This window comes from Pteropus vampyrus, unplaced genomic scaffold, assembly GCF_000151845.1.
Source record: "Pteropus vampyrus isolate Shadow unplaced genomic scaffold, Pvam_2.0 Scaffold358, whole genome shotgun sequence".
Lineage (NCBI taxonomy): Eukaryota > Metazoa > Chordata > Mammalia > Chiroptera > Pteropodidae > Pteropus > Pteropus vampyrus.
The window spans coordinates 511,777-539,488 of NW_011889139.1; the positions used below are offsets into that span (position 1 = coordinate 511,777).

General features: G+C 46.6%; 3 protein-coding genes across 4 annotated transcripts in view; 1 reads left to right on the forward strand and 2 right to left on the reverse strand.

The window, feature by feature from the left end:
- The window catches only part of RAD51D (RAD51 paralog D), a 17,604-nt gene extending 11,112 nt beyond the window's left edge, over positions 1-6,492 (reverse strand). Inside the window, exons 1-2 of the mRNA XM_023522853.1 lie at positions 6,216-6,492; positions 5,825-5,886 (exon numbers count right to left, since the gene is read on the reverse strand). Of these exons, the coding sequence (XP_023378621.1) occupies positions 5,825-5,886; positions 6,216-6,297 (144 nt within the window). The 5' untranslated portion in view covers positions 6,298-6,492. The remainder of the gene's footprint in view (positions 1-5,824; positions 5,887-6,215) is intronic.
- A 1,222-nt stretch (positions 6,493-7,714) lies between these two features.
- On the forward strand, positions 7,715-14,036 carry FNDC8 (fibronectin type III domain containing 8). The gene is made up of 4 exons (XM_011379339.2): positions 7,715-7,923; positions 10,836-11,205; positions 12,699-12,932; positions 13,495-14,036. The coding sequence occupies exons 1-4, from the start codon at positions 7,715-7,717 to the stop codon at positions 13,645-13,647; spliced, it is 966 nt and encodes a 321-aa protein (XP_011377641.1). The 3' UTR covers positions 13,648-14,036.
- Positions 14,037-15,387: 1,351 nt separating this feature from the next.
- NLE1 (notchless homolog 1) lies at positions 15,388-24,730 on the reverse strand. 2 transcript variants are annotated; one of them, XM_023522857.1, is made up of 13 exons: positions 24,617-24,730; positions 24,342-24,485; positions 23,264-23,398; positions 22,504-22,583; positions 21,639-21,715; positions 21,384-21,481; positions 20,856-21,048; positions 20,227-20,362; positions 20,014-20,060; positions 18,509-18,711; positions 16,569-16,728; positions 16,390-16,460; positions 15,388-15,744 (listed from the first exon to the last, which is right to left on the reverse strand). In XM_023522857.1, the coding sequence occupies exons 2-13, from the start codon at positions 24,434-24,436 to the stop codon at positions 15,732-15,734; spliced, it is 1,308 nt and encodes a 435-aa protein (XP_023378625.1). In that variant the 5' UTR covers positions 24,437-24,485; positions 24,617-24,730; the 3' UTR covers positions 15,388-15,731. The 2 variants fall into 2 exon arrangements, with proteins under 2 accessions (XP_023378625.1, XP_011377642.1); XM_011379340.2 differs by having other exon boundaries at positions 23,181-23,398.
- Between the last annotated feature and the right edge of the window lie 2,982 nt (positions 24,731-27,712).

A 27,712-nucleotide genomic window follows, 5' to 3' on the forward strand; every position in this document is an offset into this window, starting at 1 on the left:
TATTACTTTTATAAGACATTACTAAGCTATATTTTCCAGAGTGGCTATGCCATTTTGCTTTCCAACTAGCAATGTATGAGTAATCCAGTTTCTCCACAATCTTACCAGCATTTAGTGTTATTATTTTTCCTTGTTTTTAGCCATTCTGGGAGCTATGTAGTAATATCTCATTGTTTCTTTTTTTTTAATTTTTCAGTTACAATTGGAATACAATATTATATTAATTTTAGGTGTTACAACATATCATTGTGGTTTTAATTTGCGTTTTCCTAACGACTAATAAGATTAACCATACTTTTATGTGATTATTTGTCACTTGTATGTCTTTGGTGAAATGTCTGTTCGTGTCTTGCCCATTTTCTAATTGGATTGTTTGTTTCACTGTTGACATTTAAGAATTCTTTATATATTCTAGATACAAGTCCTTTGTTGAATATGTGGCTTTAAAATATTTTCCCCACTTAATAGCTTGTCTTTCATCCTCTTTTGTAAAGTTTTAAATTTTGATTAGTTTATAATTAAGATTTTTTTTTCATTAAAAAATTATCAATTTTTTTATAGATCACACTTTTGGTGTCAAGTCTAAGAATTCTTTGCCTAGCCTTAGTTCCCAAAGATTTTCTCCTGCTTTGTTCTAAAAGTTTGATAAGTTTTAAGTTTTACATTTAAGTCCACACTCCATTTTCAATTTTTGTATAAGGCAGGAGGTTTAGGTTTATTCCTTATGATGTTCAATAGCTCCAGCATCATTTGTTCAAAAAGCTATACTGCTCTTCCACTGAAGCATTTTCGCATCTTTGTCAAAAACCAGTTGGACGTATCTGGGGTCTTTTTCTGGGTTCTCTATTCCACTCCATTGATCTGTGTGTCTATCTCTTTGCCAATATCGCATTTGTCTTGATGACTACAGCTATATAGTAAGCCTTAACATTTGGTAGTGATTCTTCCAACTTTATTTTTCTTTTTCAAAATCGTTTTAGCTATTCTAGGCCATTTGCTTTTCCATAAAATTATTAGAATAAACCTATTTCTACAAATAACTTTGCTGGGATTTTGGTAGGAACTGCATTAAAACTATAGATCGATTTGGGAAGAACTGACATCTTTGCAACGTTGAATCTCCCAATACACAAACACAGTATGTCTGTCCATTTATCTGGGTGCTCTTTGATTTCTTTCATCAACAATTTTTAATTTTCAGCATCTAGATCCTATACTTACTTTATGAGATTTAGACCTAATTATTTTACTTTCTTTGAAGCAATTGTAAGTGGCGTTGTGTTTTTAACTTCCATTTCCACATGTTCATTTTGAGTATATAGAAATTCAATTGATTTTTATGTGTTGCTCTTGTATCCTGCAACCTTGCCAAATTCACTCATTTGTTCTAGGAGTTTGTAATTATTTTCTATGTGTTTGTTTTTGTCTGTCTTCCTCATTTGGCCCAGAGCACCCTGGGGCAAGGACTGGGCTTTGCTCACTCTTATATCCCCAACACTGGCACAGTGCCTAAAACATAGGAGACACACAATAAATGTTCCCAGAGAAATGAGCGATAGAATAGTACTATTTAGTTCCTATTATTGTCAGCCTTCTGGCTGTGGAAGCCTTGGGATAAATTCAAGAAACGGCCAATTCCCAATTCAGGTTCTGTGCTTGAACCACCATGAAACAGGTCATTACCCACTTCCATGCCCTGCCCATCCTACCGGCTGAAGCATCTTCTCCTCCTACACCACAGCCTACACCAATGCCTGTGTATCCTGACCACACACATCCCTTATCTAACCCTGCAATTACCTTCACAGGTGCCAGTCCTCTGAAATTGTTCTTTAAGACCTTCCATGAAAAAAAAAAAAGACCTCCCATGACCCCCCTGTATTGCCAAGTAGCACCTTAGTAAGCACCCCATCTATTTCAATTCCAGGGACCCTGTGATAATTACCATGGGTTCCTGCCAGTCAAAATGCTCTGGTTACCACTGCAGCCTCATGGCTTCTTGAGACAAATGTGTTCATCCTGTCTCTGTTTAATAAGCACCTGTTTAAGAAGGCATCCAGCCTCTGCCGCTCCCGGATCCCATTCCTCCCACTGAGATCAGAGAACCCGCAGTTTCATTACAGCAGTGCTTCTCCCAGTGTGGTCTCCAAAACAGCAGCAGCAGCATCCCCCGGGAACTGGTTAGAAGTACAAACGCTCAGGCCCCACCCCACACCGACTGAACCAGAAACTCTGGGGTAGAGACCACATTCAAGTTCCAACAAAGTCTCCAGGTAATTTAGATGCATGCTCAATTTTGAAAAACCATTAGGCTAGGCTAGTGATTCTCAATCCTGCCTGCCTATTACAATCGCCAAAGGAGTTTGAAAAGAGGCTGGTATCAGTGATTCTGAAACTTGCCTATATCCTGGAGTCATCTAGGAGCGTCAAGATACACTGATGCCTAGGTCCTGCCCCAGAGAGCGTGATTTAATTATCTGCAGAGGTCTGGCTTTGGCATGTTTAAAGAATGAATTACCAGAGAAAAGTTGGAAATTTCCAAATTGGTGGCTGGTTGAATAATTAATTATGGGTAAATTGTGATTTATACATATTATATGTTATATGGCTATTAAAATGTCTTAAAGATTTTTTAAAGACATTGGGGAAATGTTAAGACATTGGAGAGAATATTAAGCAAAAAGGGATAACACCGTGTACATTATCTAACACGAATCATATAAGGTAAATATATATGAACACAAAAAGGCTAAAATTATTGACTGAAGTGGTTTTTATTTTTTATGTCTGTGTGTTACAGATCGTCTATCATGAATATGTATCACTTTTATAATCAGAAAAACACTAAATGTTATTTAAACATTTTTTATGATGCTCTAACATTCAGATCTGCAATAAAAATTTATCTTTTAAAAAATTAGACTTCCAGGTGATTCTAATGTGCAGACAAGTTTGGGAACCATTGACCTAAAGCAGATAAGTCAGAACTTCTGAAGGTGAGACCCAGGTATAACGATTTCTTAAGTTTCTCAAATGATCTAATGTGTGGCCTGGGCTAAACCACAGGTCTTGACTCTCCAGTCAAGAATCAAGCATTGTTGGCTGAGAGGATCACTCTGCATAAGGAATTTCCAAAGCTACCTCCCAGCTGACTTTTCATCTGTTTTGTTCCATGTCTCCTACCACCTAGAGGACCTCCCTACCAATCACCTCTAACTCGGCGCATCGACGTGGAGAGAGACCCCTGCCCGCCTTGTGGAGCAGAACACCTGTGTTTTACCATTTATTCTGGATACAAGTGATTTCCAGAATTTATCCTCCACTTTTCCCTCTGAACTGGCTTTTGGTCATTTTTTTCAGCCATTCATTCAAACATTATCTGAATGCCTCACATTTCCTGAAGGCCTTATTTTAAAATGAGGGAGATACAGAGACAAACAAGACATTTCCCTGGCCTTCAAGGAACCACCCATTTCCCCCAATTAATACGGCTTCTTCCAAGGTACACTACATGCCCTATCGTCCTCATGAAGATCCACACTGCACATTAGCACTGAAGGCTCTAAATCAAAGAAACCTGTTTAACTTGGATTAACGGAGTATTTCCTAAATTTTTGACTAAAAAACTCCCCTCCCCCTTACTCTTTAAAAGTCACATTCACTAACTGTCCACAGACCACTGTGAGGAAGAAGAAGCCTAGGCAGTCATCTTTGATTCTTCATGCCTGTATCCTCCCTGGCAGTAAGGCTTATCACATCTCCTCTCCAACACGTCTCCTGCTGTCACCTGCTGTAGATCGGACACCCACACCCCACCACTACCATACCTCTCCTTGGCCTCTCTCCTGCTAGCCTCCCTAGTCCCATCCACCCTGCACACCTCTACCACACTGACTGTAACTCTGCTTTCATAATACAGCCTCCCGCCTTGAAGGAGACAACAGGGCAGATGAGTTAGAATATGGTTCTTAGACTTAGGAGTGTAACAGATGTGACTTCAAGTGCCTGGTCTGCCATTTACTAGCTGCACGATCTTGAGCAAGCCATTTAACATGAGTTCCAGTTTCCTCATCTAAAGAATTATGATTTTAATCGCAATGTGCTCATTGGTGGTTGTGAAGAACAAATGAAATAATGCACCTGAAGAGTAAGCATGACACCTGCTTCGTGGTAAGGACTCAGAGAAAGCCCACCCATTCCTCAATGCCCAAGGCCTGCCTCCTTCTCAGAGCTTTCCTGAACCACTCTGACTTTCCTGGCGTGATCCACTGCAGCTGCAATCCTGCCAGTTTACCACCTGACTGTTCCCTAAATGCTTCCTCTGAGTATGTTGGTTTTATAAGCTCCCTAAGCCCAAAGGCCAGGTCTGCTTCCTGTTAATCACCCCCTTCTTAATGCCACCTCCACATGTGTACACCTCTCTATCGTATTCGTCTGCTCTTCTCTCTACCCACTGGAACCCATATTCCTTAAGTGCAAGAGCCTTGCCTCACTTGTATACCTATCATGCGAATCTTATCTGGCACCCAGTAGGCACTCAGCCAGTGCTTGCCATCAACAGACTTAGACACCCAACCAGGGGGAGCAAGCACCATGCTGTGTGAACCTTGCCAAGAGAACATGTCATGGAAACAGCAAGGGCCAAAGACCTTTGTGGTGGCAGAGTTCTCCATCAAGTTCCACACAAACAGGCCAGGAAAGAGGCCGACTTCTTTGGCTAGAAATGGGCTGTTGTCTTCCAACTCTCTCCCTTTCCAAACGCAGCAGAATATAGCTACTCCTTTATGGAAGCTCTCTTGCCCCTCCAGCTGCAGAGTATGGGACATGGACCAAGTCCTGGGTCAAATACCGCAGGGCTTAAGCCCCACCCTCTGCCCCTCACTCCTCTTGGGTTAAACTCATGGGTTAGTAATCACTTACAGGGTTCACTGAAGAGATTATATAACCAACAGTAAATGGCTGGCACATAGTAGGCATTCCACAAATGTTAGTCCTGCCATGTTTCTTGCCCTATCCTTAAGTTAAATAGAAGGTGGGGCTAAAGAAGTGTTGCTCTGACCTGCTAAATAATAATGAAATACTGACATCTTACAGGACAGTGGTTCTCAATCAGGGGCAATTTTATCTCCCTGGGGCCAAATATTTGGCAATGTCTGGAGACATTTTTGATTGTCACAACTTGGGCGGGGGGAGGTGCTACTTATTGGCATCTAGCTGATACAGGCGATGGATGCTGTCAAACATCCTATAGCGTACAGGACACTCCTTATCATCACGAAAAATTTGCCTTTCCCAAAACATTAAAAGTCTGAAGTGGAGAAACCCTGTTATAAGGTAAGAGAACTCAGAAGTCCTGACTATTGGTCCATGCTGCCCTCACCACTGCTTAAAAACCCTGCTCTCTCTAGAGCATCAAGTTTCAAAAGCTAAGCCAGAGGCAGCTACATCCTCAGGCCTCTCACCTTTTCCCCCAACTACACATACAAACCTTCCAATGCCGGTAGACAGGATGGCAGTGGAGGTTTTCAGTTCCTCGTAGAGATCAGCGCCATTGAAGGGGAAGGCTGAGAACTGGGCCAGCAGCACCCGCCTCAGAGCAACCAGGGCCTGCGGAAGAGGCAGGGTCAATTCAGGATGATGCCAGGGGCATTTCAACCCCAAAGAGACCAGAGTATTCAGCAATGAGCAATGACCAGCCAAGGGAGGTGGCATCTCAGGGTCTCATACATACCCCTTATCAATCTCTGGGAACCCTTCACTCCTTTGGCTCAGGGATGGACATTTAGAGACACCCAGGTTTGCAGCATGGAGATCGTCAGCTCACCTTATAAGACAAGCCACATTTCAGGGCTACCTCCTCCAGGTCTGCAGAAACCAGGTCCACTACTGAAAACAAAACACATATGGTTGATTGGCAGGAAGGGCGGGGCCTCCCACACGGCTTTTCCTCATCAGTAAAATAGGGTGACAATTCCACTTTGGAGCAGGCCATCTCAGGAGGCCTACAGGAATAGAGCCACAGGACCTGGCGTGGTGCTGGGCACACAGTAGGGGTTTTGCCCTTCCCGGGGTGTGGGCGCCCACTCCCACCTTCCAGAGCCTCTCCAGAAGGGTGGGGACCGAGGAGAAAGCAGATGTCCCCCTCCTGGGTATGCCAGGGCGATGGGGCCGGCCTCTGCGCTGTGCCCCGCTGTGAGGCGCGCACGCACAGTCACCTGTCTTGATCCCACGGCTCCTCAGAAGCTGGACCATGTCCTCGGTGAGGCCTGGGCACAGTCCGGCCCTGAGCACGCCCATGTTCCCTGAGGGCCCGGGACCCTCTCCAGACGCCTCTCAGCGCCCTTTCTGGAGGAAGTACGGGGGCGGAAGGAGGCGGCGGTGCAGCGGGTGAAGACCCCGCCGGGTGAAGACTCCGACAGGTGAAGACCCCGCCAGGTGAAGACCCAGCCGGGTGTCGGGTGCCCAGGGCCCGCCCGCCGGGAACGCACCACCGCTTCCGGCTTCCAGGCTCCGGGATCGGGTCGACAGCGCCACCTGCTGGCCTCGCGCTATGGACGCGCGGCCTCCCCGCGACCTTCCGTTCTAAATGCTGGGTCAGGAGACCTACATGTTAGGCCAAGACAGTAAAGAGGGATCAAATCAATCAAATAGTATGATATTACTATTTGCCATGGGTGCTAAGAGCAGTAGAGGACACCTGCTTCTCTGTATTTTCCTTTTTTTTTTTTAATGAATAACAAAAACCCTGACTACATAGAACACAAAAAATAGAATTTGGTATTTTTAAATGTCCTGACTTTGCCTCATCCTGGAAGAAACAAAACAACCTTACAAGGTTATCTCCTCATAATCCAGTAAGGCAGGTGCTATTTTTACACCTATTTTACAGGTCAGGAAACCCAGGAAGGTGAAGTCTTGTGCCAAAGATTACATACAGAGCCCGTGAGGGCAGAAGCTGAACTCAGAGCAGACAAATCCACATCTAAATGCAAAGCCAGTGCTGTTTTAACAGCTCTCTTCCCATCCTAGAAGCAGTGTGTATGTTTTACTACTGTAGAGTGGTTTCCTTGAGAACAGAAATAATGTCTGGCCCACCCTTGCATCCCTCTTCATTATCACTCAATATATGAAGATACTTGGGGTGAGGGTATGGCACATTTAGAATTCTAGCAGTATAAGCTGGGTATGTGTGAGCTATGAACCCCATGACCTTATGGGCTTTCCCTATGCCTACTTGACTGGACATAGTGGGGCTTTGCTGCCTAGAATTTCTAGATATAGAGCCTCAGCATTCTACAAAGTCTCCCACTCCCAGAGACCCATTCCAGTGCTGCCTACCCTCCATACCAGGTGACTTTCATCCACCATCCTTCTCCTCCTTCCCAGGGCAGTTCTAAAGGGCACAGGTGGTAAGCGTTTGGGGATCTTCAGAGAAGGGCAGGGCTGCTGCAACCACAGAGCATTGGCACTGGAAGGGTGATGGAGTCTGTTCCTTGGCTTTATCCCACTCCAGACCCTGGTCTTGGGCGGCAGCAGCCTCAGATCAAGGGGGAGGCTGGCCCCTAATTGTTACACTCTGCAATGATTATGAAGTCAGCTCATTGTACTTCCATCCCACCCAAACTAAGGGTGGGTCTGCTGCCCCCAGTTTCTCTCCGCTTCCTGTCAGCTTGGATGTCCTGCATGGTGACAGCTGTGGTCCTGAACAAACTAAATGGCGTCAGAGATGCTCTATAAAGTGGGAGATGGGGAGGAGGCCATGCTGAAAAAGGAAACCTTCAACATTTTGAATGCGCTTGATCAAAATTCGAAGCCCTTTCCAAACCCCAAGTCTATGAACAGGACGGTCGCTACCAAAGGACTCCCACTTTCCTCAAAAGGCAGTTTGGTTAACTTCTTGGAGGAAGATACCATCAATCTACCGTAAGACACAAGTCTGGCCCTTTCCTCCTTTCTAAGGCTGGAGCTGGGGGAGGGGGTTGAGGGGGTGGGGGGTGGGAGGGGCTTGAAGAAGTGGTACTTCCTGGACTTGTCACAACCTAGTCCCTGGACTCCCCAGGGAAGAGCATGTGTACAGGTTGCAACATGGATTCCCGACCCCAAATCAGTTCTCGGAGGTATGTAAGATTCCCCTCCAGGAGGCCTCAGGGATGTGTGTGTGTGTGTGTGTGTGTGTGTGTGTGTATGTGTTGGGAGGGTGTCAGGCAGGAACTGAGAATAATACACCATAGTTTGTGCTTTGGCAGGATACTGAGGAACCAGAAGGAGCTTAGTATAGCTTGGGAGGGGTGCAGTTAAGGGAGACTTATTGGAGGAAGTTATTTGTGAGCTGAATCTCCTAGGAAAGGAAGGGAGTGAGCCAGTGAAGGAGTGGTGGTGCCAGTTAGTGTGGGTTGAGGAAATTATCTGCAGGGCACTTTCATGGGTGTGTGACCTGTGCAGTCACACACAACTCCACACTTAGAAGGGCCCTGTTGTTAACTTTAATTCTCTACTGTCGTTTTCTTGAAATTCTCAATAATTTTTGAAGAAAGGAACCCACAAGCTATGCAGCTGGTCCTGATTATATGAAAGGGATATGGTGTCCATTCCCTAAGGCAGGGGTCCCTAACCCCTGGGCTAGGGACCGGTACTGGTCCGTGGCCTCTTATGAACTGGGCCACACAGCAGGAAGTGAGAAGTGGTCCAGTCAGCAAAGCTTCACCTGTATTTGCAGCCGCTCCCCAGCGCTAGCATCACCGCCTCAGCTCCACTTCAGATCATCAGGCATTAGCTTCTCATAGGAGCACTGGTCCCTGGTGCCAAAAAGATTGGGAGCCACTGCCCTAAGAGACCTATAAGTAAGCCAGTAAGGCTTAAGTGATGAATACTTGTAGGAAACTTCATGGTATAATGGGAAAGTCTAGGGCTATGAGCCCAAGATCAAACCCAAGTTGTACCACTTAGAAATATATGCTGTAGACAAGTTCGTTAAGATCAAGGAGCTTCAGTCCCTCATTTGAAAATAGGAGCTAACACCTATCCAGCAGAGACTATGTCCAGTATATAGCCCAATATCTAGCTGCCTTCCATGCCCATTCAGCACTGGTGTTTTGAATAAGTAAATATAAAACAGAGATTCATTAGGATAATCTGAAGTATAAATGGCATCAATACTCAGACATTTCAGCCCACAAAGGATCTCGGTGAGGGAATCCTCTAATTCCAAATGTCCGCCAAGGGCTAGCATGGGAGGTTTGGGTTGATCAGGGTTTCTTAAGAGGAGGTCAATGGGGCTGGAGCTCAGGGAGAAAAATTTGGCCCGTCAACCAACCATGAAGCTAGAGGCTGGCCTGGAGTAAGAGATCCAGGAGTTGGTTGTTGGACTTGGCCAGAGCAGCTGAGGGAGGTGGGGTAGGAAGCAAAGGAGAGGACCCACAAAGCGCCAGGGGCACATGGCAGCCACATAGCATGGGGTAGGAAATCTTGGTTTCAGTTCCAACTCTGCCATCAACTTACCATGTGACCTTGACTGCTCTCTCTAGACAAATGCTCTTCAAACCGTAGGTTGGGACCTATTAATGGATCAGGAACTCATTCTAGTTGGTGGAGATCAGTATTATAAAAAGGAAATAAAACAGAATAAAAAATTCCAGAGCACATCACACATAGTATAAGTACTGGTTTGTGCAATGTGTTTTAGTTTTATATGTGTGTATGAGTATACTAGGTTGCCATGTAATACAGGTTTCTTACTTTGGATCAAGATTTTAAAAAAGACTTGAAAGCCAAATTTTTTGAGTTCTGTAGTTCAACAGTAAAAAAAAATTAAGCAGCGGGGAAACATGTACAAGTTGTTTTGTTTTTTTTTTTGGTAGTAGCAAAAAATTGGTAACAATATACAACAGTTAAAATGACTGAACCAGAGCTACATGTATAATACAGATGAATCTAAAGAACACAATATTGAACGAAAAAGCAAGCTGCCAATAGATACGATACCATTTATTTATGTAAAGTTAAGAAATATGCAAAATGGACCTTGCATAGAGATAACATACATATAATAAACTTGTAAAGGCATGGGGAATAATAAACACAAAATTTAAAATTTGCTGGTTACCTCTGAGAGGGAGGATGAGGACTGAGGTGGGGAAAGGAAGTGTCTAGGGTCCTATACTGATCAGGCTTGAGTTCTGAAGCTGAATGATGGCTAAATAAAGGCTTAATATATTAGTCTTAATATCCTTGAATATGTCTAAAATAGTTCATAATTTTAAAAAATTAGAATGGAAGAAAAAAGTTTCAATCATTCACCCCAATATATGTATATCAGTTTTACATGCTATATATTAATATTGTTAAATGTTATAAATTCTAAGTAAATAAATCAGTAATTACATTAACTATTAACAATAGTAAATACATATTAGTAAAGCTTAATTTATTATTTTTCTTTTAGATACTTTTGGATATTTTTTCATACCCAAGTAGATCAGTGTGGTCATTCCCTGGGGCACTTGCACCCCACTTGGAGGGAGGACTTAAAGTTTTAGTAGTGTTTCTCAAATTGTGGTGTTCAGAACACCTGCATCAGAATTGTCTGAGGATCCTATTAACTTTAGCAGCTTCCACAGTGCCATCCCACCTGGGGGCTGGAGACCAGGAATATGCACTTTTCCCTAATGAGTGCCCTGGTGAGTTTGATGCACTGCTGCACAACAGTAAGGATGTTCTGAGCTGTTCAGAAGCAGCTGGGGACCCTTGCACGTCAAGCCTGGCCTCCGGGAGCTTCTAGGCTGCATGGGCTGGGGTGGCCTCCTTCATCTGGCTCATCTGTCCTCCTCTCACTCCAGGAGGCCAATGCCAGGGGATGATTCTGAATGCAGCTCAGATGACACCAGCATCTCCCCCATCTCATCCACCTTGTTGAATCCCATCAAACTGGCAGTGACTCAGCCCAACAGCAGCTTCTTTGCAGGGATGCTGGAAGGCGAGCTGAACAAACTCAGCACCTCCTCGGTGGCCAAGAATACGGGAAAGGGGGACATGGCCCTCTGCCCCCACCAATCTAAGTCCAAAGTCGCTCCTGGGGGCCTGCTTGACCTTGACAACCCTGAGCTGGACACGGACACCTCCTCGACACGCTCAGAGTCCTCCGTGGTCATGGACGTACCAGAGGCACCCTTCATCTGTGAGCATACGGTCAGCGATTCCACGGCTGTGGTGCGTTCGCCAACTTGTACTCTTGGTAAAGGCTTACTGGCCATCCCCAGTGTGCCAGGCACTGAGCTGAGCTCTGTAGGGAATGTGAAGATACCTACCACCTGCATCTTGAGCTCAAGTTCATGGGTTAGGAGAGAGGGTATGCCTGTGAAGAACTCCAGTGCAACCCAGAAAGGGCTCAGTGCTGTAGGAAGAGTTCAGATGCCACCAGGAGTTCAGAGGGAGTATAACATTACTTCCAGGTAGAGGAATTGGTGGCTCTTGGTAACATTTGAGCTGGGATACAGAGGTAGGATTTAAACATCTGGAGATAGGGGAAAGTCATTCCATGGAGGGGCTGACACTAGCAAAGGCTCATAGGTGGGAGAGTTAAAGAGAAACCAGGTCCTAATCCAGGACATCCCACACTTTCATGTACCTGCAGATCTGACCATCTTGTTAAAAATGAGATTCCTGGGCCTTATCTCTTACAGGTTCCGATTCAGAGGTATGGGGCGTGGCCCGAAAATTTGTACTGCTAACAAATTCCCAAGTGGTGCTGATGGCCCACAGACCTCACATAGATTATCACTGACCTAGAGTAACAGAAGGGGAATAGAGACGAATAGAAAGTTAGTCCGGGGTCATTTTCTGCTGGTCCTCCAATGTTGGGCTACTTTATAGATTTTTCTGTAAGCAATAGGGAACAGCTTTTTGCAGTGTTTTATGTGTGATGATGGATGCAATTTGAACTGTATTTAAAGAATATAAATCTGGAAGCCCCATTGTTGGATGGCCTAGAGCAGTGTTTCTCAAAGTGTGGTTCCCAGCATCAGCATCAGCATCATATGGCAACTTGTTAAAAATTTAAATTCTTGTCCCCTACCCGCCCACCCCGCCCCCTCCTCGCAACTTAGGCATACTGAATCAGAAACTGACTGGGCAGGGGCTAGCAATCTGTGTTTTAACAAGTTCTTTAGGGTGTTTTGATGCACACCAACTCTTGAGAACTGGCCTAGACAGAGGAGAAACTGGAAATGAGAGACAGGCAGAAGACAGCAGGCCAGGAATCCTCAGTGTTAATAAAACTCCCTCAGATCCTTAGCCAAGCTTGGCAACCACTGTTGTAGTACAGTGTATGGGCTCTGGAGCTATTGGTTTGAACCCTGGTTCTGTCACTCGATTGCTGTGTGCCTGTGGGTCAGCCAGTTACCCTCTCTGAACATTTAAACCCATCCGCAATGAGCGAGGTGGACAAGATGGTCTCTAAGGTCCCTCTCAACTGACAATAGTCTAAGAAAATATGGAATAAGGGTACACTCTGAAGTGGATGGGATTGCACAGGGAGAGTAGCATATGCAGCGGGCACGGGACTCCACATCCAGTTGAGTGCCTTACACCTCCCATCAGACCTGCCTCTGTTCCAACAGGGACAGGGGATGGAGGTGGGGTGGGGTGAGGGGAGGCCAGACCAGGCCAGGTCTGAGGAAGCCTTGGGGGCTTTCTTCCCCTAGATTTCCTGGACCTATGCCTTGGGCAAGCAGCAAGTCAGTTTCTACCAGGTCTTGTTGCAGGAGGCGACCAAGAAAAATAACGAGCCTCCCAATGCAAAGACTCGCCCGTGGATCTTCAACAAGATCTTGGGCACCACCGTCAAGCTGATGGAGCTGAAGCCTAACACAAGTTACTGCCTCACCGTCCGTGCTGCCAACGCAGCCGGGGTGGGGAAGTGGTCCAAGCCCTACAAAGTGAGCCCTGGGAGAAGGGGGCCTGAGGGGTCAGGGAGAGACGTCTGCACCAGGGGCTTTGGAGGTTGGGGATACCCCTATACCCCCAGGACTCATCTCCTTGCTTGCTTTCCTTCCACCTGGACAAATATACATCAATTCCGAGCTGTTCTCTTTTGGGAGGTTTAAGGATTAAGTCACTCCAGCGCCCACTGGAAATGCAAACTAACATATTCATTAGCATCACTATGATATTCATCTTTCAACTTGGTGCCAATGATTGTGAGTGAGTGGGTCGGGAAGTCAAAGGCATTGAAATAGGGGAGGCTGAAGAGGGACAAGGGAGCAGCCTGTGGGGGGTAGTGGAGTGTACAGGGGTACAGGATGGGGGAGAGGCCCAAGTACACAGCTCTACAGATGGAAACATCACAGGTCTGAATCATGCCTCTTTGCACCTGTTTCTGGTGTTGATGGGTTAGTTGGTAAGGCTAGCTAAGATCCCATTTAGCAAATGAGGGGTGGAGGAGAACAAAGAGGTCAGGTCTGGGAAGGAAATCTGAGGGGTCTTCCTGTGTTATTTCAGTTTGCAACTGTGGCCACTGACCTGAACAGCTTCCCCGAGAACAACCCCATCCAGATCACTGTGCAGCGCAAGGAACCCCAGAGGAAAACAGTGACCATCGGGCTGGAGGAGATGCGGAGGCTGGAAGATCTGGAAAACTTATTTCCCTATTAGGGGGGAGGGCCCCAGGAAGCCCCTTACTGACCTTCAGCTTTGGCCCAGGGCCCTCAGGAACCAGAACCATGAAATGAACCACTTGTACCATGCCAGGGAACCACTCACCATCCTGCTAGCCCAGGACCTGGCAGTAGTGGTACCGGAAACTCCACCACTGGGTTGGGGCACCTAGACAGGTGCTCCACTCACCTAGACGCCGTAGGCCTGGCCAGGTCAGCCACTGCCCATAGCTGCTAGGCAACCCCCTCTCCAGGTCCAGGTCCCTCATTAAAGAACTGCAGGTCACCCAGAACCCCTAGATTCTGCTTCATACTGTGGACAGCTGAGCCACCGACATCCACCTTCTTCGCTTCTTGGCTTCTGCCAGGACCAAGAGTCCAGGTGGGTGGGTAGGTGGGGGTGGAAAACAAGGGGGGGGTTGAGCAATGGGATGCCATTATCCCATTGAGATAATAGGATAATGGCATCCCATTGCTCAACCCCCCTTGTTTGAGCTCTGCAAACATCGTCCCTTTCTCCATGATAGGAAGAAACTGCTACTCAAAGACTAAAACACACTTACCAGGAAAAATGCTGGAAAGAGGTAGGGGCAGCCCACACACTGTGAACATGATTTGAACTCTGGAAGGACATGGTGTGAAGTACACAAACTCTGGGGCAGGGTCTGATTTAATTAATTCTGGCTCTTCTTGGATGTGAGGGCATGGGCAAACCATTTAAGCTTTTTGGGCTGTTTCCTCATCAAAAACATGAGGACATGAGACCAGTCCAGGCATGGCTGCAGGGTTACTGTGACAGTCATGGGAGAGCACACACCACAGAAAAAGTGCCTGCAGATAGGCCCTTGGCAACTGGTGCCTCCCTTTGCCCCTCTCGCAGCCTTACCGCAGCTGAGAACCACAGCCAGCCACGTGCAAAATCGTAGAACAGGTGAGGGTAGGAGATGGGGGGAAGGAACATGAGGTTAGAGATGCTGTGGCCCTGAGCCACAACAGACTTTATGCAAGGGTGGTATGGAAGTTCAGCCTGAGTCTATCTGCCTTAGCACCTGAATCAGAGAATGTGGAGGCAGAATGCATGGAAGGCAAGATGTTGGTCAACTGCCTGTGGATGTCCTGGTGGGGATTCACTTCACTGTGAAATCTTCACAGGACAGAGAACCATTCTCCCATATCACACCACACCCACTTCTGCTAGAGCTCTTACCACTGCATGCCCCATTAGAGAGGGAGTCCTCCGGGACAGCCAGCTCCTTCCTGTCTGTACCGTGAGAGCCTAGCATAGTGCTTGGTGCGTGACAGGGCCTCAAGAAGTGTGCTGTGTGTGAGAGGCTGAGGAAAGCACTCCCAGAGCAGCACTGGCAGGCAAACTCCCTATGATGATGATTGTTGTCTACCTGTGTCGTCTAATACAGTAGCCTTGAACTATTGTGACCAAGAACTGCATTTCTAACTGTATGGAATACTACTTGTTAATGGAAATAGCCACATGTGGCCATTGCTTACCACATCAGAGAGCATAGCCTTAAATTAGCCTCTGGTCACTATCAGAGGCTTCAGCCAGCCTCTCCAGTCTCAACTGGCCTCTCCCTCACAGGCACAGGGGAGAGAGAGGCCAGGTGACTTCCTGCTAAGTATAGTTCTGGTGTAGCCCAGTGTAGAAGGAGGGGGCTAGACAAACTTAGCACAGACTTTGGTTGAGCCCTGGGATTCTAGACAAGGAATTATAACCCAAACACACAAAATATAAGTTATTTACTTGGTTACAGATTCTGGGGTCTGACCCGGAACAGAGGTGACATCTGGGAAAGGAGCAAGGGCAGGGTAGCAGCAAGGGTCTAGTCATTGCCTAGCCTCCTGCCACCCCTGCAAGGTAGAGAGGAACGGCCAACGGCTGAGCTCCATGGTAACCTCCTGTGATCTCCAATCTCCTGCTCCGGGGAGGGACCCCAGTGGGGTCTAAGCAAGGACAGCAGGCCACACTCATTCTCAAGATCACCACCTCAGTCTTTGGTCTCTGTCAGGGCTGGCAGCTGGCACAGGCTGAGTCCAGGCGGGAGTCAGAGAGAGCTGTGGGATTTCTCATCTCCTCCATCTGTGGAGAAGGGAAGGGAATGGGATGGGGAGGCCATCGCAAAAAAGGGATGCTGCCACATAATCCCAGAAGCCCACTATGGGAAGAACTTGTAGTTTCCCCTCAGTCATCAAGAGCCTGGTTACTGTCTCTGCTCCAACCACCCAAACTCAGGCTACGCACCCACTGCCTGCCTCAGCCAGGGCCTCGGCCCAGGGCCTGGCCCCTGGGATGCCCACCGAAGTTGTCCAATGACAGGCCTTTACAAGTACACAATGCTTCAGGTTCCAAGGTGTGTTTACGTCCTATCTTTGCTCTGTCTACTGAGATTTGATAACCTCCAAGAGATAGGTTATCCAAGCTCTCCGAGACTGCTCACTGAGAGGCAGAACCAGGATTTGAACCAGGACTTAGGGCCCCCAGTACAGCGCTAACAAAAATTACCACCTCGCACTGGGGCGAGCCTGCACTCACTTGGGTCTCCCAGATCCCTGCAATTCCCATAGCCCTCCCACTGCCCGCTGAGAACCTGGCTCCGTACACCATCTCAGTGTGGGCACCTGGAGAGCCCTGAGAATTCTACACCAGAAGGGAAAGTTGCAGAGAATGACGACTCAAAGACAGGAGAGAGCCAAGCACACCGACCACCACCTCCCCCAAACTCACATCCGGAGGCATTTGTCCTTCCCACCACTTGCCACTCTCTGGCCATCTGGACTCCAGTCGACAGCATATACCTAAACCAAGGAGGAGGAAGAGAGAAAGTGGGGCAGGGAGAAGGCTTGGGAGAGGATGGCCAGGCTTCAATTCCATACCCACCCCTTGCCCACAAGGGTCAGCCGTACCTCATCTGCGTGGCCTGGCAAGTCTGTGGCCAGCTTCTGGGCCTTCACATCCCATACCTTCAATGTGCTATCACTGCTGCCACTGACCAGAAGCCGGCTGTCAGCTGACCATGCAATCTGGTACACGGAAGCCACATGGCCACGCAGGGAAGCCAGGTATCTGGGCCAGAGAAAAATGATGGTGGATATCAGATTTTCGAACATGTCTGAAGGGTCCTCTATGCCCATGGCAGTGGTTCTCAAACTTGGCTGCATGTTAGAATGGATACAAAGTCCCACTGCTGGGCCCCTACCCCAGGGCAATTTAATGATTACTGCTCATTATATGTTTGTAAAACTTCTCCAAATGTCATTTCCACGGTGCCTTTTGTCAGGCCTCCATACCACTTGACTTTGCACACCTTAGGATCCAATGCAGCCATCTGCTTAGCCCATCTGCCTGATATCCCAACATGACAGTTGCTTGCTGACAGGTGGCTGCAACTCTTAGGTCAATACAGACTAGCTGTGTCTCTAAGACTCAGTTTCCTTACCTTAAAAAGGAATTGAAGGCCTAGGCCTATCTCAAAGGGTTGCTGCATGAAAATACACGACTGACACATAGGTGCCGAGGGTATTCCTTGATCCTCCTTACCCATGCCTTGACCTCTCCTCCAAACTAAGGAACCCGAGGGCACTGTCTCATTACAGTGCTTTTAAGACTTAATGACAAGCGGAACCACCTGGTAGCCTTATTAAAATGCAGATTCTGTGGATATTATCAATAAATCAGCAAACGTGTTGGGGAGCACGTGAGGAAAAAGGAACCCTCAAACACATTGTTGGTGGGAATGGAAATTGGTGCAGCCACTATGGAAAACAGTATGGAGGTGCCTCAACAAATTAAGAAAAAAAACAAAAAACTACCAAATGACCCAGCAATTCCACTTCTGGGTATTTATCCAAAAAAAAAAAAAAATCCTAAACACTAATTTGAAAAAATATATGCACCTCTATGTTCACTACAGCATTATTTACAATAGCCAAGATATAGAAACAATTTACATGTCCATCGATGGGCGAATGGATTAAAAAAATGTGGTACATATATCTATAATGGAATATTACTCAACCATAAAAAAGAATGAAGTCTTGCCATTAATGATAGTATGAATGGACATAAAGAGTATTATGCTAAGTAAAATAAGTCAAAGAAAGATAAATACCATATGATTTCACTTATATGCAGAATCTAACTAAATGAACAAACAAAACAGAAACAAACTCATAGATCCAGAGAACAAACTGATGGTTGCCAGACGGGAGGGGGGTGGAGGAATGAATGAAAAAGTTGAAGAAATTAAGAAAGTATAAGTCGCCAGTTATAAAAATAGTCACAGGGATGTAAAGTACAGCATAGGGAATATGGTCAATAATATAATAACTATGTACGGTGTCAGACGGGTACTAAACTTACCAGGGTGATTACTTTGTAAAGTATTTAAATCTCTAATCATTATGTTGTACAACTGAAACTAACATAATATTGTAGGTCAACTATAAATAGAATATTAATTTAAAACATTTTTTAATGCAGATTCTGATTTATAAGGTCTGGGGTAGGCCCTGAGGTTCTGAATTTCTATCAGACTCCCAGGGGATGCCACTGCTGCTAGTCTGTAGACTACACTTTGAGGAGGGCCAGTTTTAAGATCATTTCTCTCTTCAGATATGAAATGAACTATCATTTTCAGTGCCCACTTAATGCTGGCACTAAATATACCATCTCATTTAATTCTTGTAACAAAGCCGACAGGTAAGGAGTCTGCATATTACAGAAGAGGAAACAGAGGCTCAGAAAATCCAAACACTTGCCAAGGCCACACAGCTACTAAGTGGCAAAGCTAAGCTCCTTCCAGAGGAACAGTGGCCCTCCTCTCCCTCCCCACACCCCCACTCACTTGCCCGTCTTGCCATCCCACAGCTTGATGGACTTGTCAAAGGAGGCGCTGGCAACGATGCGGGAATCGGGGGAGAAGAGCACCTGGTTGATGAGGGCCTGGTGTCCCGTCATCCGTGCGAGGGGCTTCTTGTCCTCTGCTGGGGACCACAGGAATAAAGTGAAGTCGTCTGAGCCAGACACCAGCCTCTCTGGGCCCTGGCCCTAGAGGAAGCAGAAAGCACACTGTGTTGGACACAGTTTCAGACAGGAGAGTCTGACCTCGGCAGCAAACACAGCACTTATGTCTCAACACTAGCAAGGAGGCCAGAACTCAGAGAAATGAGGCCACGGGTTATCTCCCCCAAAAGGCAACTTTATGAACATGGGACAATTTCTAAGATATGTAGTTACATGAAAAAGGAAGGTACAGAATGGTGTGTTGAAAAGGGGAAAGTTTTTACATGTGGGTTTGTGTACATATGTATGTGTACAGACATGTACTGCTTAATGCCAGGGATACATTCTGAGAAATGCATCGTTAGGCGATTTTGTCACTGTGTGAACTTCAGAGTATACATAAACCTAGAAAGTATATCCTACTACACATCTTGGCTATATGGTACAGCCTACTGCTTCTACACTATAAGCCTGTAAAACAAGTAACTATACAAACGAGATTAAATCAAGCACAAGAGAAAACGATGCAATCAAGAGACATGTCAAACAGGAGATGAGGCTGCTGCTGGCTTAACACGGCATACTGTTTACAGCAAGCTTTTTTTTAAATAAGTATAAAGAGTATACTCTAATAACAATAAGAAATATAGTACAGTAAATATATATACCAGTAACATAGTCATTTATAATCATTGCCAAGTATTATGTACTGCGCATAATTGTATGCGCTATGCTTTAATGAGATTGGCAGTGCAGTAGGTTTCCACTAGCATCACCATAAACACCTGAGTAATGTATCACTAGGATGTTAGGACAGCTATGTCACTAGGCGATAGGAATTTTTCAGCTTCATTATAATCTCATGGGACTGCCGTTATATATGAGGTCGGCTGTTGACTGAAACACTGTTACGCAGTGCATGACTGTATTGTACAGTGTACATATATACATGCAGTTTGGGGAAGGAGAAACAAGATACTGGTGGCAATAGATGCTTCCCGAACGAATGGATGAATGTATGGCAGAGATGAGAAATATTTCATTATCTACCTTTTTGTGTTCTTTGAACCATAGATCATGTGACTATGTTACTCACACAAACTAAATGAAAAAAGAGAGAGGTACCTTGGGAATGCAATAGAGAAGCAAATAAAACAAAGTGAAATAAAATGATCACCAGGACATTAAGCTTTTAGGATTATAAACTAGGATTATCAAGAACAACTTTCTAGAAAAGGTACATTCTGAACTGAGGCTAGAAGGCAGAGGGGACTGAGTGTCTGCAAAGTGTTGTAGGGACTAGCAGAGGATGACACAGAGCTGGACATGCTGGCAGCTGGCACATACCCGCACAAGGTTGTATCGGCTCAGAGCCCTCTCCTTTAACTCCTGCACTGTGTCCACATATCGGAGAGGAGAGAAAGAGATGAGGAACAAGGCTGATTAGAAAATCCAACACAAATAGCAAACACTCCCCAGGCTTGGTCTGACTCTCACATATTAAACTAGAGAACTAGCTCTTTCTAGGCAGCCCACTCCCCACTTCTCCCGCTCACTCACAGGACCCTTTGAGGTCTTGGGCGTTAACTGAGGCCTCAGCTGGCTCAAAGGCCCCTGTGCGCAGGGCATAGTCAGTGCTGAGGGCCATGGTGTTCACCCAGTGGCCGTGGCCTTGCAGAGTCCGGCACAGCACACCCTATGGCAGAAGGAGACAGGTCAGACACACACATCACTCTCCATCCTAGGGAACCTGCACCCCCAGATTAACTCCAGAAGATTCAGGACATTCATTTATTGTGATTTTAATCAAATGACTTTGGGCTCAAATCTCGTTTCATTTGCAAAAAGAGGGCAGTGGCTTAGATCACTGTTTCTGAAAATATATTTCATGGAAGGGAAGTTAAGTATATCAGAATAAAAGAGCTCCAGTCAAGTTAGTTTGAGAAATGGCAGGTTCAATAAGGCTAAACAGGCCTTCTAGAGCAGGAATTCCCAGAGCCTGGCCATGCTAAGGGATACTGGAACCGCCACTACAGTGCAGCACCAAACACAGGACTCCTTGTTCCTGAAGCGCCTCCCCAACCTGGCTCTCAGAACATGCTCAGGAAACACTGGTCAATGTTCCTTCCAATGCTGGTCCCATGGCCTGAGATTTCCCAGGCTGGGTTCTGAACCCCGTTAGCTCTTACATCGTGAGCCCTCCAGACTTTGATGGTGCGGTCCTGGGAGGCAGAGTAGAGAAGCCCGTCCCCTCCCCACCGGAGACAGGTGACTGACTGGGTGTGCCCAGTGAGGATGCGCTCACAGCGGCCTGCACTTGTGTCCCAGACCCGCACGCTGCCATCCTTAGAGCTGCTGGCCACGTAGCGGCACTCGGGGTTCCTGAAGAGGGGAAGGGAGACGTGACCTCACTTCTGACATGGCAACACCTGTCTTCCCACGGCACCTCCCCATTCCCTAAGCAAGGGTAAGGGGCAGTGTCTTGACAGCTTTCTGACCCCAAGATCTGGCTGCATCTCAAGGCAGCTCTAAGGCCCTGTGATGAATAGCCCTTTCCCAAGCAGCAACGCAGGTCAGACCTTCCTCACTTCTTGCCCTGCAGTTACTGTCAGTCTTGACTGCTCACTTCGCCCTTTAAAATAAAACTCTCTGTATCATGCAGGGGACAGCTTTGAGCCCCTCGTTTCTCATTCACCCCAGCTGTCAGTGTCACTTACGCATGGAGGGGCTCCCAGCTCAAGCCTGTGATCCACTTGCTGTGGCCAGCGAGGGTCCTGCCCACCTGCTTTCCTGTGCTTGGGTCCCATAGGAGAATCTAAAGATAGAAGTTCACCAAATAACCTTCTCCAACCTGTCCTTGCCCCACCAAAGGTCTTCCGCCCACCCCCACCCCCACCTCCCTGAAGATTCTGACCCAGCTCCCAGGAAGAGAGCCCCAGAGTCCCTGCCTAGTTACCCTGACCCCCATCTACCTGGCCATTCTTGCAGCCTGAAGCCAGCTTCTTGCCATCTGGGGACCAGGATATGCTAAGGACCCAGTGTCTGTGTCCTAAGAAAGAAAGGGAGGGAGAAAGGAGGGACATCTGTCTTTATCCCCAGTTTCTAGCAATGCCTGGCACATTGCTAAACTAGTTGCTGAATAAATGAACAATCGAACAAAAGGAGAGATAAGGCTCCTAGGCAAGGGAGAATCCATCCCAAGTGCTAGAGTCAAGCATGTTGCCACACAGATAACACTGGCATTTTCTAATAATTTCCTACATAACATAGGGTATAAAGTGTTTTCACACGTCATCCCCTATTAATTCTCATGATAGCTCTAAGGTATGAAGCAAAGCAAGAATTATCACCCCCATTTTCCAGATGAGAAGAAAACTGAAGCTTAGAAGAGAGCATGCCCTACACTCACAAGGTCGCCAGCTAGTATGTGGTCAGTCCCCAGACCGGCAGCATTGGCACTGTTTGGGAACTTGACAAATTCTCAGACCACACCCCAGACCTATGGAGACAAAAACTCTAGGGGTAGGACCCAGCAGTCTGTAGTTTAACAAGCCACCCAGGTGATTCTGATGCATATTCAAGTTTTAGAATCACTGTGGTAGAGGCTGGATTTAAGCCAGGTTCTCCTACTAGCCAGTCAGCCCCTTCCCACAACTCCACACTGACACTTTGGTTCGGTCTGCTTGTTTAAGTTGCTGGCTGGGCTCAAAGGTACTGTTAGTCACTAACTAGATGTGAAAGAGTTGGAATCTGCTCTGGGCCTCCTCAGGAATGAAAGAGCTGAGCGAGTCATCTGCCTATAACTAAGACCCCCTAAATGGCTAACTGCATACCGACCCTGGCATGTGAAATGCGGTGTCTCAGTGCTGAGATCCCAGAAGCGCACAGTGGTGTCTCCGGAGCCGCTGGCCAGGTACCTGGGGAAGAAGAGCGACTGCCTGACCTTCCCCAGGTCAGGGAGCAAGGGGTAGGGCCCACACCGAAACACTGCACACATGAATTTCTGCTGCCTATTCAATCATCTTCTGGCAATAGCATTTGAGACTGGACTTCCCTCTCTCCCCTGAGGAGAAATGTAAAACTGATGCTATCGGGAGAAAACTTTTAGGTCATTTCTTCTCTTCCTTCCTTAAAGGAACGGCCACAGCTATAATTAGATTTAAAGCTTCTCATTATCCTCATAGGACTGAGAATAAAGAAATCCAGTTTCGCAGATGAAGAAGAATTAACTCAGAAAGGTTAAGTGACTTGCCCAGGTCATACAGCTAGGAAGGGGTAGAGCTGAACTTGCAGCTCAGATCTCTTGAGATCGAATCCAGGAAGGGCTCTTGCAAGGCAGGTGTCCTTGGTCTCTGTGGACAAAATCTCACTGGGGAAGTCCCTTGCTTCCAACTTGAGCCCAGAGCTCGGGTCTATTGGGTCTATGGAGGCCCCATCAATCGTAACTTGGGGGTACCCTCCTCACCCCAGCTGCACCCCCACACTCCCCTCCACAATTCTGCAGTTGTCCTTACTTTCCTGTCGGGCTGAAGGCCACAGAAATAACCGCCTCGCTGTGACCCTCCAAGGAGCTGGTGCAGCGGGTCACAGCACGGACCTTGAAGATAGCCTGTGGCTGATAGATGATGTCAAGGACCTTCTCTGTCTCCACTGCCTGGGACTCCAGTGTCCTCCCCAGTGAGGAGACGATCTCAGCATCGTGGACATAGAAAGCCAGGGGCAAGGGATCCTCCTGGAAGGCAACAACAAAGGGAATCTTCCCCATTAAGGGATGGGCAGAGGCCACCTCCACCAGGAAGCTTCTATACTGAGCTGTGGAGGTAAAGCTTCTTTTCAGCTACCCTGCTTGAGTTACCTCCATCATTCCGCAGAGAAAGACCTTTTTAATCCTTGAAGAGCAACTATAGGATGCTTACATAGCACTTTTAAATCCTTTATTTGCATCCCACAACAACCCTGGGAGGTAGGCATTAATATTCCTACTTGATTAAAAAACAACAACAACAACAAAAAACAGGCTCTGAGTAACTACTTGCTACGGCTAATAACTAATTCGGATTCCTTGGTGTTCTTTAAAAGGAACACTAACGTCCAGGATGAGGGTTAGTATAATATTACAATGTTTTCGAAACCATGCTGTATAATGTGTAAGAAGCATCCAAAAAGATGGTTGGAAATGCAAACTCTCTACCTCACCCCAGAGTCTGGTGTAATAACTCTGGGGTGGGATCCAAGTACAGCATTTTTAATGGTCCCACCCCAACAGAGGGCAACACTTTGAAACACTGGCTTGGAAGTGCACGGGTTTTGAGTCTGACACATTTGGGTTCCAATTGCAAATCGACCATCTACTGCGTAGCACCGTGCAAATTATTTAATGTCTCCGGGCCACACTGTAAAATATTAAGTAGAGGCTGTGGCGAAGAATCATTTGACAATGCACCCAATGCGTTCAAGATGCGGTCCCTCTCCGCAGATGGCCCGCTATGGGCGGCACGTAAAGCGCCCTCAAACTGATGACATCTTCCTACCCTGCCCCAAATTAGATGACACTCCACCGACTCGCGCCAGGGTGTTTCACCCACTGTTGGTGAGTGGTGGGGCCCTTGATCCCTAGATCTTTGGTCTCCTTGTTCCCCGTGGGCCCGACCCAGGTAGCGCCGCCCACCGCTCACCTGGGCCAGCAGTGCGTTGCACACGAGCTGCAGCTTGTCCGGGGTGATGTCCACGGGCACGTCGAACGGGGAGCCCAGCAGCTGCCCACCCTCATCCTGGAACTGCACTAGCAGCCGCTGCACGTCGCGCCGGGCCGCCTCGCCCTGCACCAACACGTGCGGCGGGCATCAGCCACGCCGCTGGGACGGGAAGACCCCCTCTTCCGCCTCCCTCCGGCCTCGGGGACCCTGGGCCCGAGCGCCCAGCCGCGGTGCCCCCGCCCCCACTCACGCACTTCCACCGCCACTGCCGCCGCCATCCTGCGTCCCCACGTGGAGGAGAAAGACTCTGGAGGGACGGAGCGCCGCTCCCGTGGTCTGGCGGTGCCGCAGTCCGGGACATCGCCCTCTGGTGATGCGGAGGGAAAGTGTCACGCCGCGCCGGGCCTCCGGCCTGAGGGGTGGTCTCACATGGTATCCACCTCCATGACCTCTCCTTGGACGGGAAGCTGCCGCCACATTCAGTCCCTCCAGGATACAAACAGCCATTTCTCTCTTCAGAACAGGGATTCTTGCCCAACTTGAGAGAGGGGAAATCGAGGCTTTGAGCGGTAGATTTTCCCCAAGATCACAGAAATAGAAAATGACAGAAGAGCGAATAGACTCCAGGCAGGAGCTCCCCTGTAGGGGGGTGTGACTTACAAAGCCAGAGGCTTTTGGGTTGGAGGCAAGAATTAGTATTCTTTTTTTTTTATTTGAAAAAGTGACTTTTATTGTATTTTTTACTGCACATGCTTATTTCAAAAATTAGAATAAGTGGATAAAAAAAGAATAAAATAAAAATCACTGTAACTTTATCCACCCAGAAATAGATTACTTTTTTAAAAAATTAAATTTATTGGGGTGACATTGGTTAATAAGATGATATAAGTTTCAAGTGCACAATATATCATAACACATCATCTGTATATTGAATTGAGTGCACATCACCCAAAGTTTAGTCTCCTGTCACCATACATTTGACCGTACATTTACTCTCTTCAAATTCTCCACTCGCTTCCCCTTAAAATTCTTTTAAAAATGAATCAAATCAATTAGTAATACTCGATGAGTACAAAAGCAGAAAATTTCTGCGGTTTTTAATACTGTAAAGCAGTAACAATAATAATGATAGCAATGTGTCAGGCATTGTTATAAGTGCTTTACACATATAACTCAATCCTCGCAACAATCATTTTCTCCCCATATTACAAATGAGGAACTGAAGCAGAGATCAAAGAACATGATTGCTCTTACCAGAAACCCAGAACCTTCCTTGTTAGCTCTCTTTTCCCTCACCCCTCACATCCAGGCACTCTCTGTCAGTTTTGCCCAATAAACCTTCCTTAAAACTGTTTTCTCCGTCCCCACTGCCACACTCTGGTATGAGTCACTATGGTTTCCTACAACAACCTCTTCACTTGTCTCCCTGTTTCTACTCTTGCCTCCTCTCAGGCGCTCTCAGGGTTCAAACCCAAAATCTGGGGAAAAAAATCTAACTCTTTATAATGGTCCACTCAGCCTTACTCGCCTCTCCAACCACTCTTCTTTCTTTAAGATCAAATCCTTCTAGCTTTGTAATAGTTCTTCCAAGGCATGACCCTTCCTGCATCAATGCTTTTGTACATGCATTTTTCTCTGTCTGGAACTGTTATTAATGGAATTGTGTCCCCGCCCAAATTCATATGTTGAAGCCCTAACTCCCAGCATGACTGTGTTTGGAGATAGGGCCTATAAGGAAGTAAAAAAGGTAAAGGGAAGTCATAAGGATGGGGCCCTGGTCCAAAAGGACTGGTAAGAAGAGGAAGAGATGCCAGAGCATGCATGGACTGTCTCTCTCTTTCTCCCTCTCTCTCTCTCTCTCTCTCTGTCTCTCTCTCTCTGTCTCTCTCTCTGTCTCTCTGCACTCATAAAGAGGCCACGTAAAGACATCACAAGAAGTTGTCTGTCTACAAGCCAGGAGGAGAAGTTTCATAAGAAACCAACCCTGATGGCCTTGATCTTAGACTCTTAGCTTCCAGAATTGTGAGAAAGTGAATTTCTGATGTTTAAGCCATCTAGTCTGTGGGATTTTGTTATGGAAACTCCAGCTGACTAATACAGGAACAATTCCTCATTCTTCAGGTCTTTCCTTAAATATGCATTCATTCATTCAAAAAATGTGTTGAGCACTTACTCTCTATACCAGGCATTGTTCTAGGAGCTCTACATATATTAACTCTTTTAATCATTTATTTAGGGAAACCTTCTTGAAAGGAAGCCATGTTTTCCTTTATATGTTTTCAAAACATCTAGGTATCCCCCATATTTAAAATCACAGATTTATGGAGTTATTTCATCCATTCATTCAACAAATATTATTGAGCACCTACTACATACTACACACTTGGAATGTGTAAGTGAACAAAATGGACACAAATTCTTGCTCTCATGAGTGTTCTCTGTTTCTGTGATCATTCACAGTTCCTGGCACATAGTAGATGCTTAAGAAATGCTCATGGAGTGAATAACTAAATCAAGATTTGAAGCTATGATTCCTTAGACCTAAAGTCACAGAACCACAGTTCTCTGTCAATGGCAGGATCTTTTATCATATTACCTTGTTGCTATGGAAAACTTATCCCACAAAGGGGCCCAAGGTTTGGAGTGCCATGAGCATAGGAAATTCATTTAGCCATTTATTTATTTATTTAATCAACAAACATAGATCAGACAAACACATGTCATGGCTGGGCCTTGTGTCCAGTAGGGCAGTAGAACTTATCCAGGGTCATAGCTGTGTATTCAAAATCACAGAGTCAGGAGAAGAATCTAGTGTGGGTAAGCCCGCCCCAAGCTTTTCTTCAGTGTCTTTCTCAGCCTGAATAAGATAAATTTGAAGTTATGTGAGGTGGGAGAACAGAATGATGGTAAGTGAAAAAGAGTATCAGCATGAAGACACCATTCATTCATCCACTTATTCATTCAGGAAACACACATTGGACAATGACTCTGCCAGGCTCTACGCAAGAGGAAGTCAAACTGCATGAGATGCTGTCCTTGCCCTCGGGGAGGCAGCTCACAACTCAGGCTTGGAGACACTGAAAAGCGAGAGAGTTATGAGTCCAAGTAGGGACAACCTCATAAATTTGCCTCAGGAACCCTCCGTCAAATGAGGAGGAACAGTTCCCTAGGGGGATCCTCTTTGATGATGAATACATAGTCCTTGTCCCAGGAAGACCTCCTTCTGATGAGGTAGACTCAGCTTATCCTAGGAGAGTTCCCAGGGGGTACAGTCCTTGGTCTCCAGGAATTCCCAGGCTGACTGAGCTCTTGCCCTAGGAGAAGGTCTGGTGGGGGGTATACAGGACCCA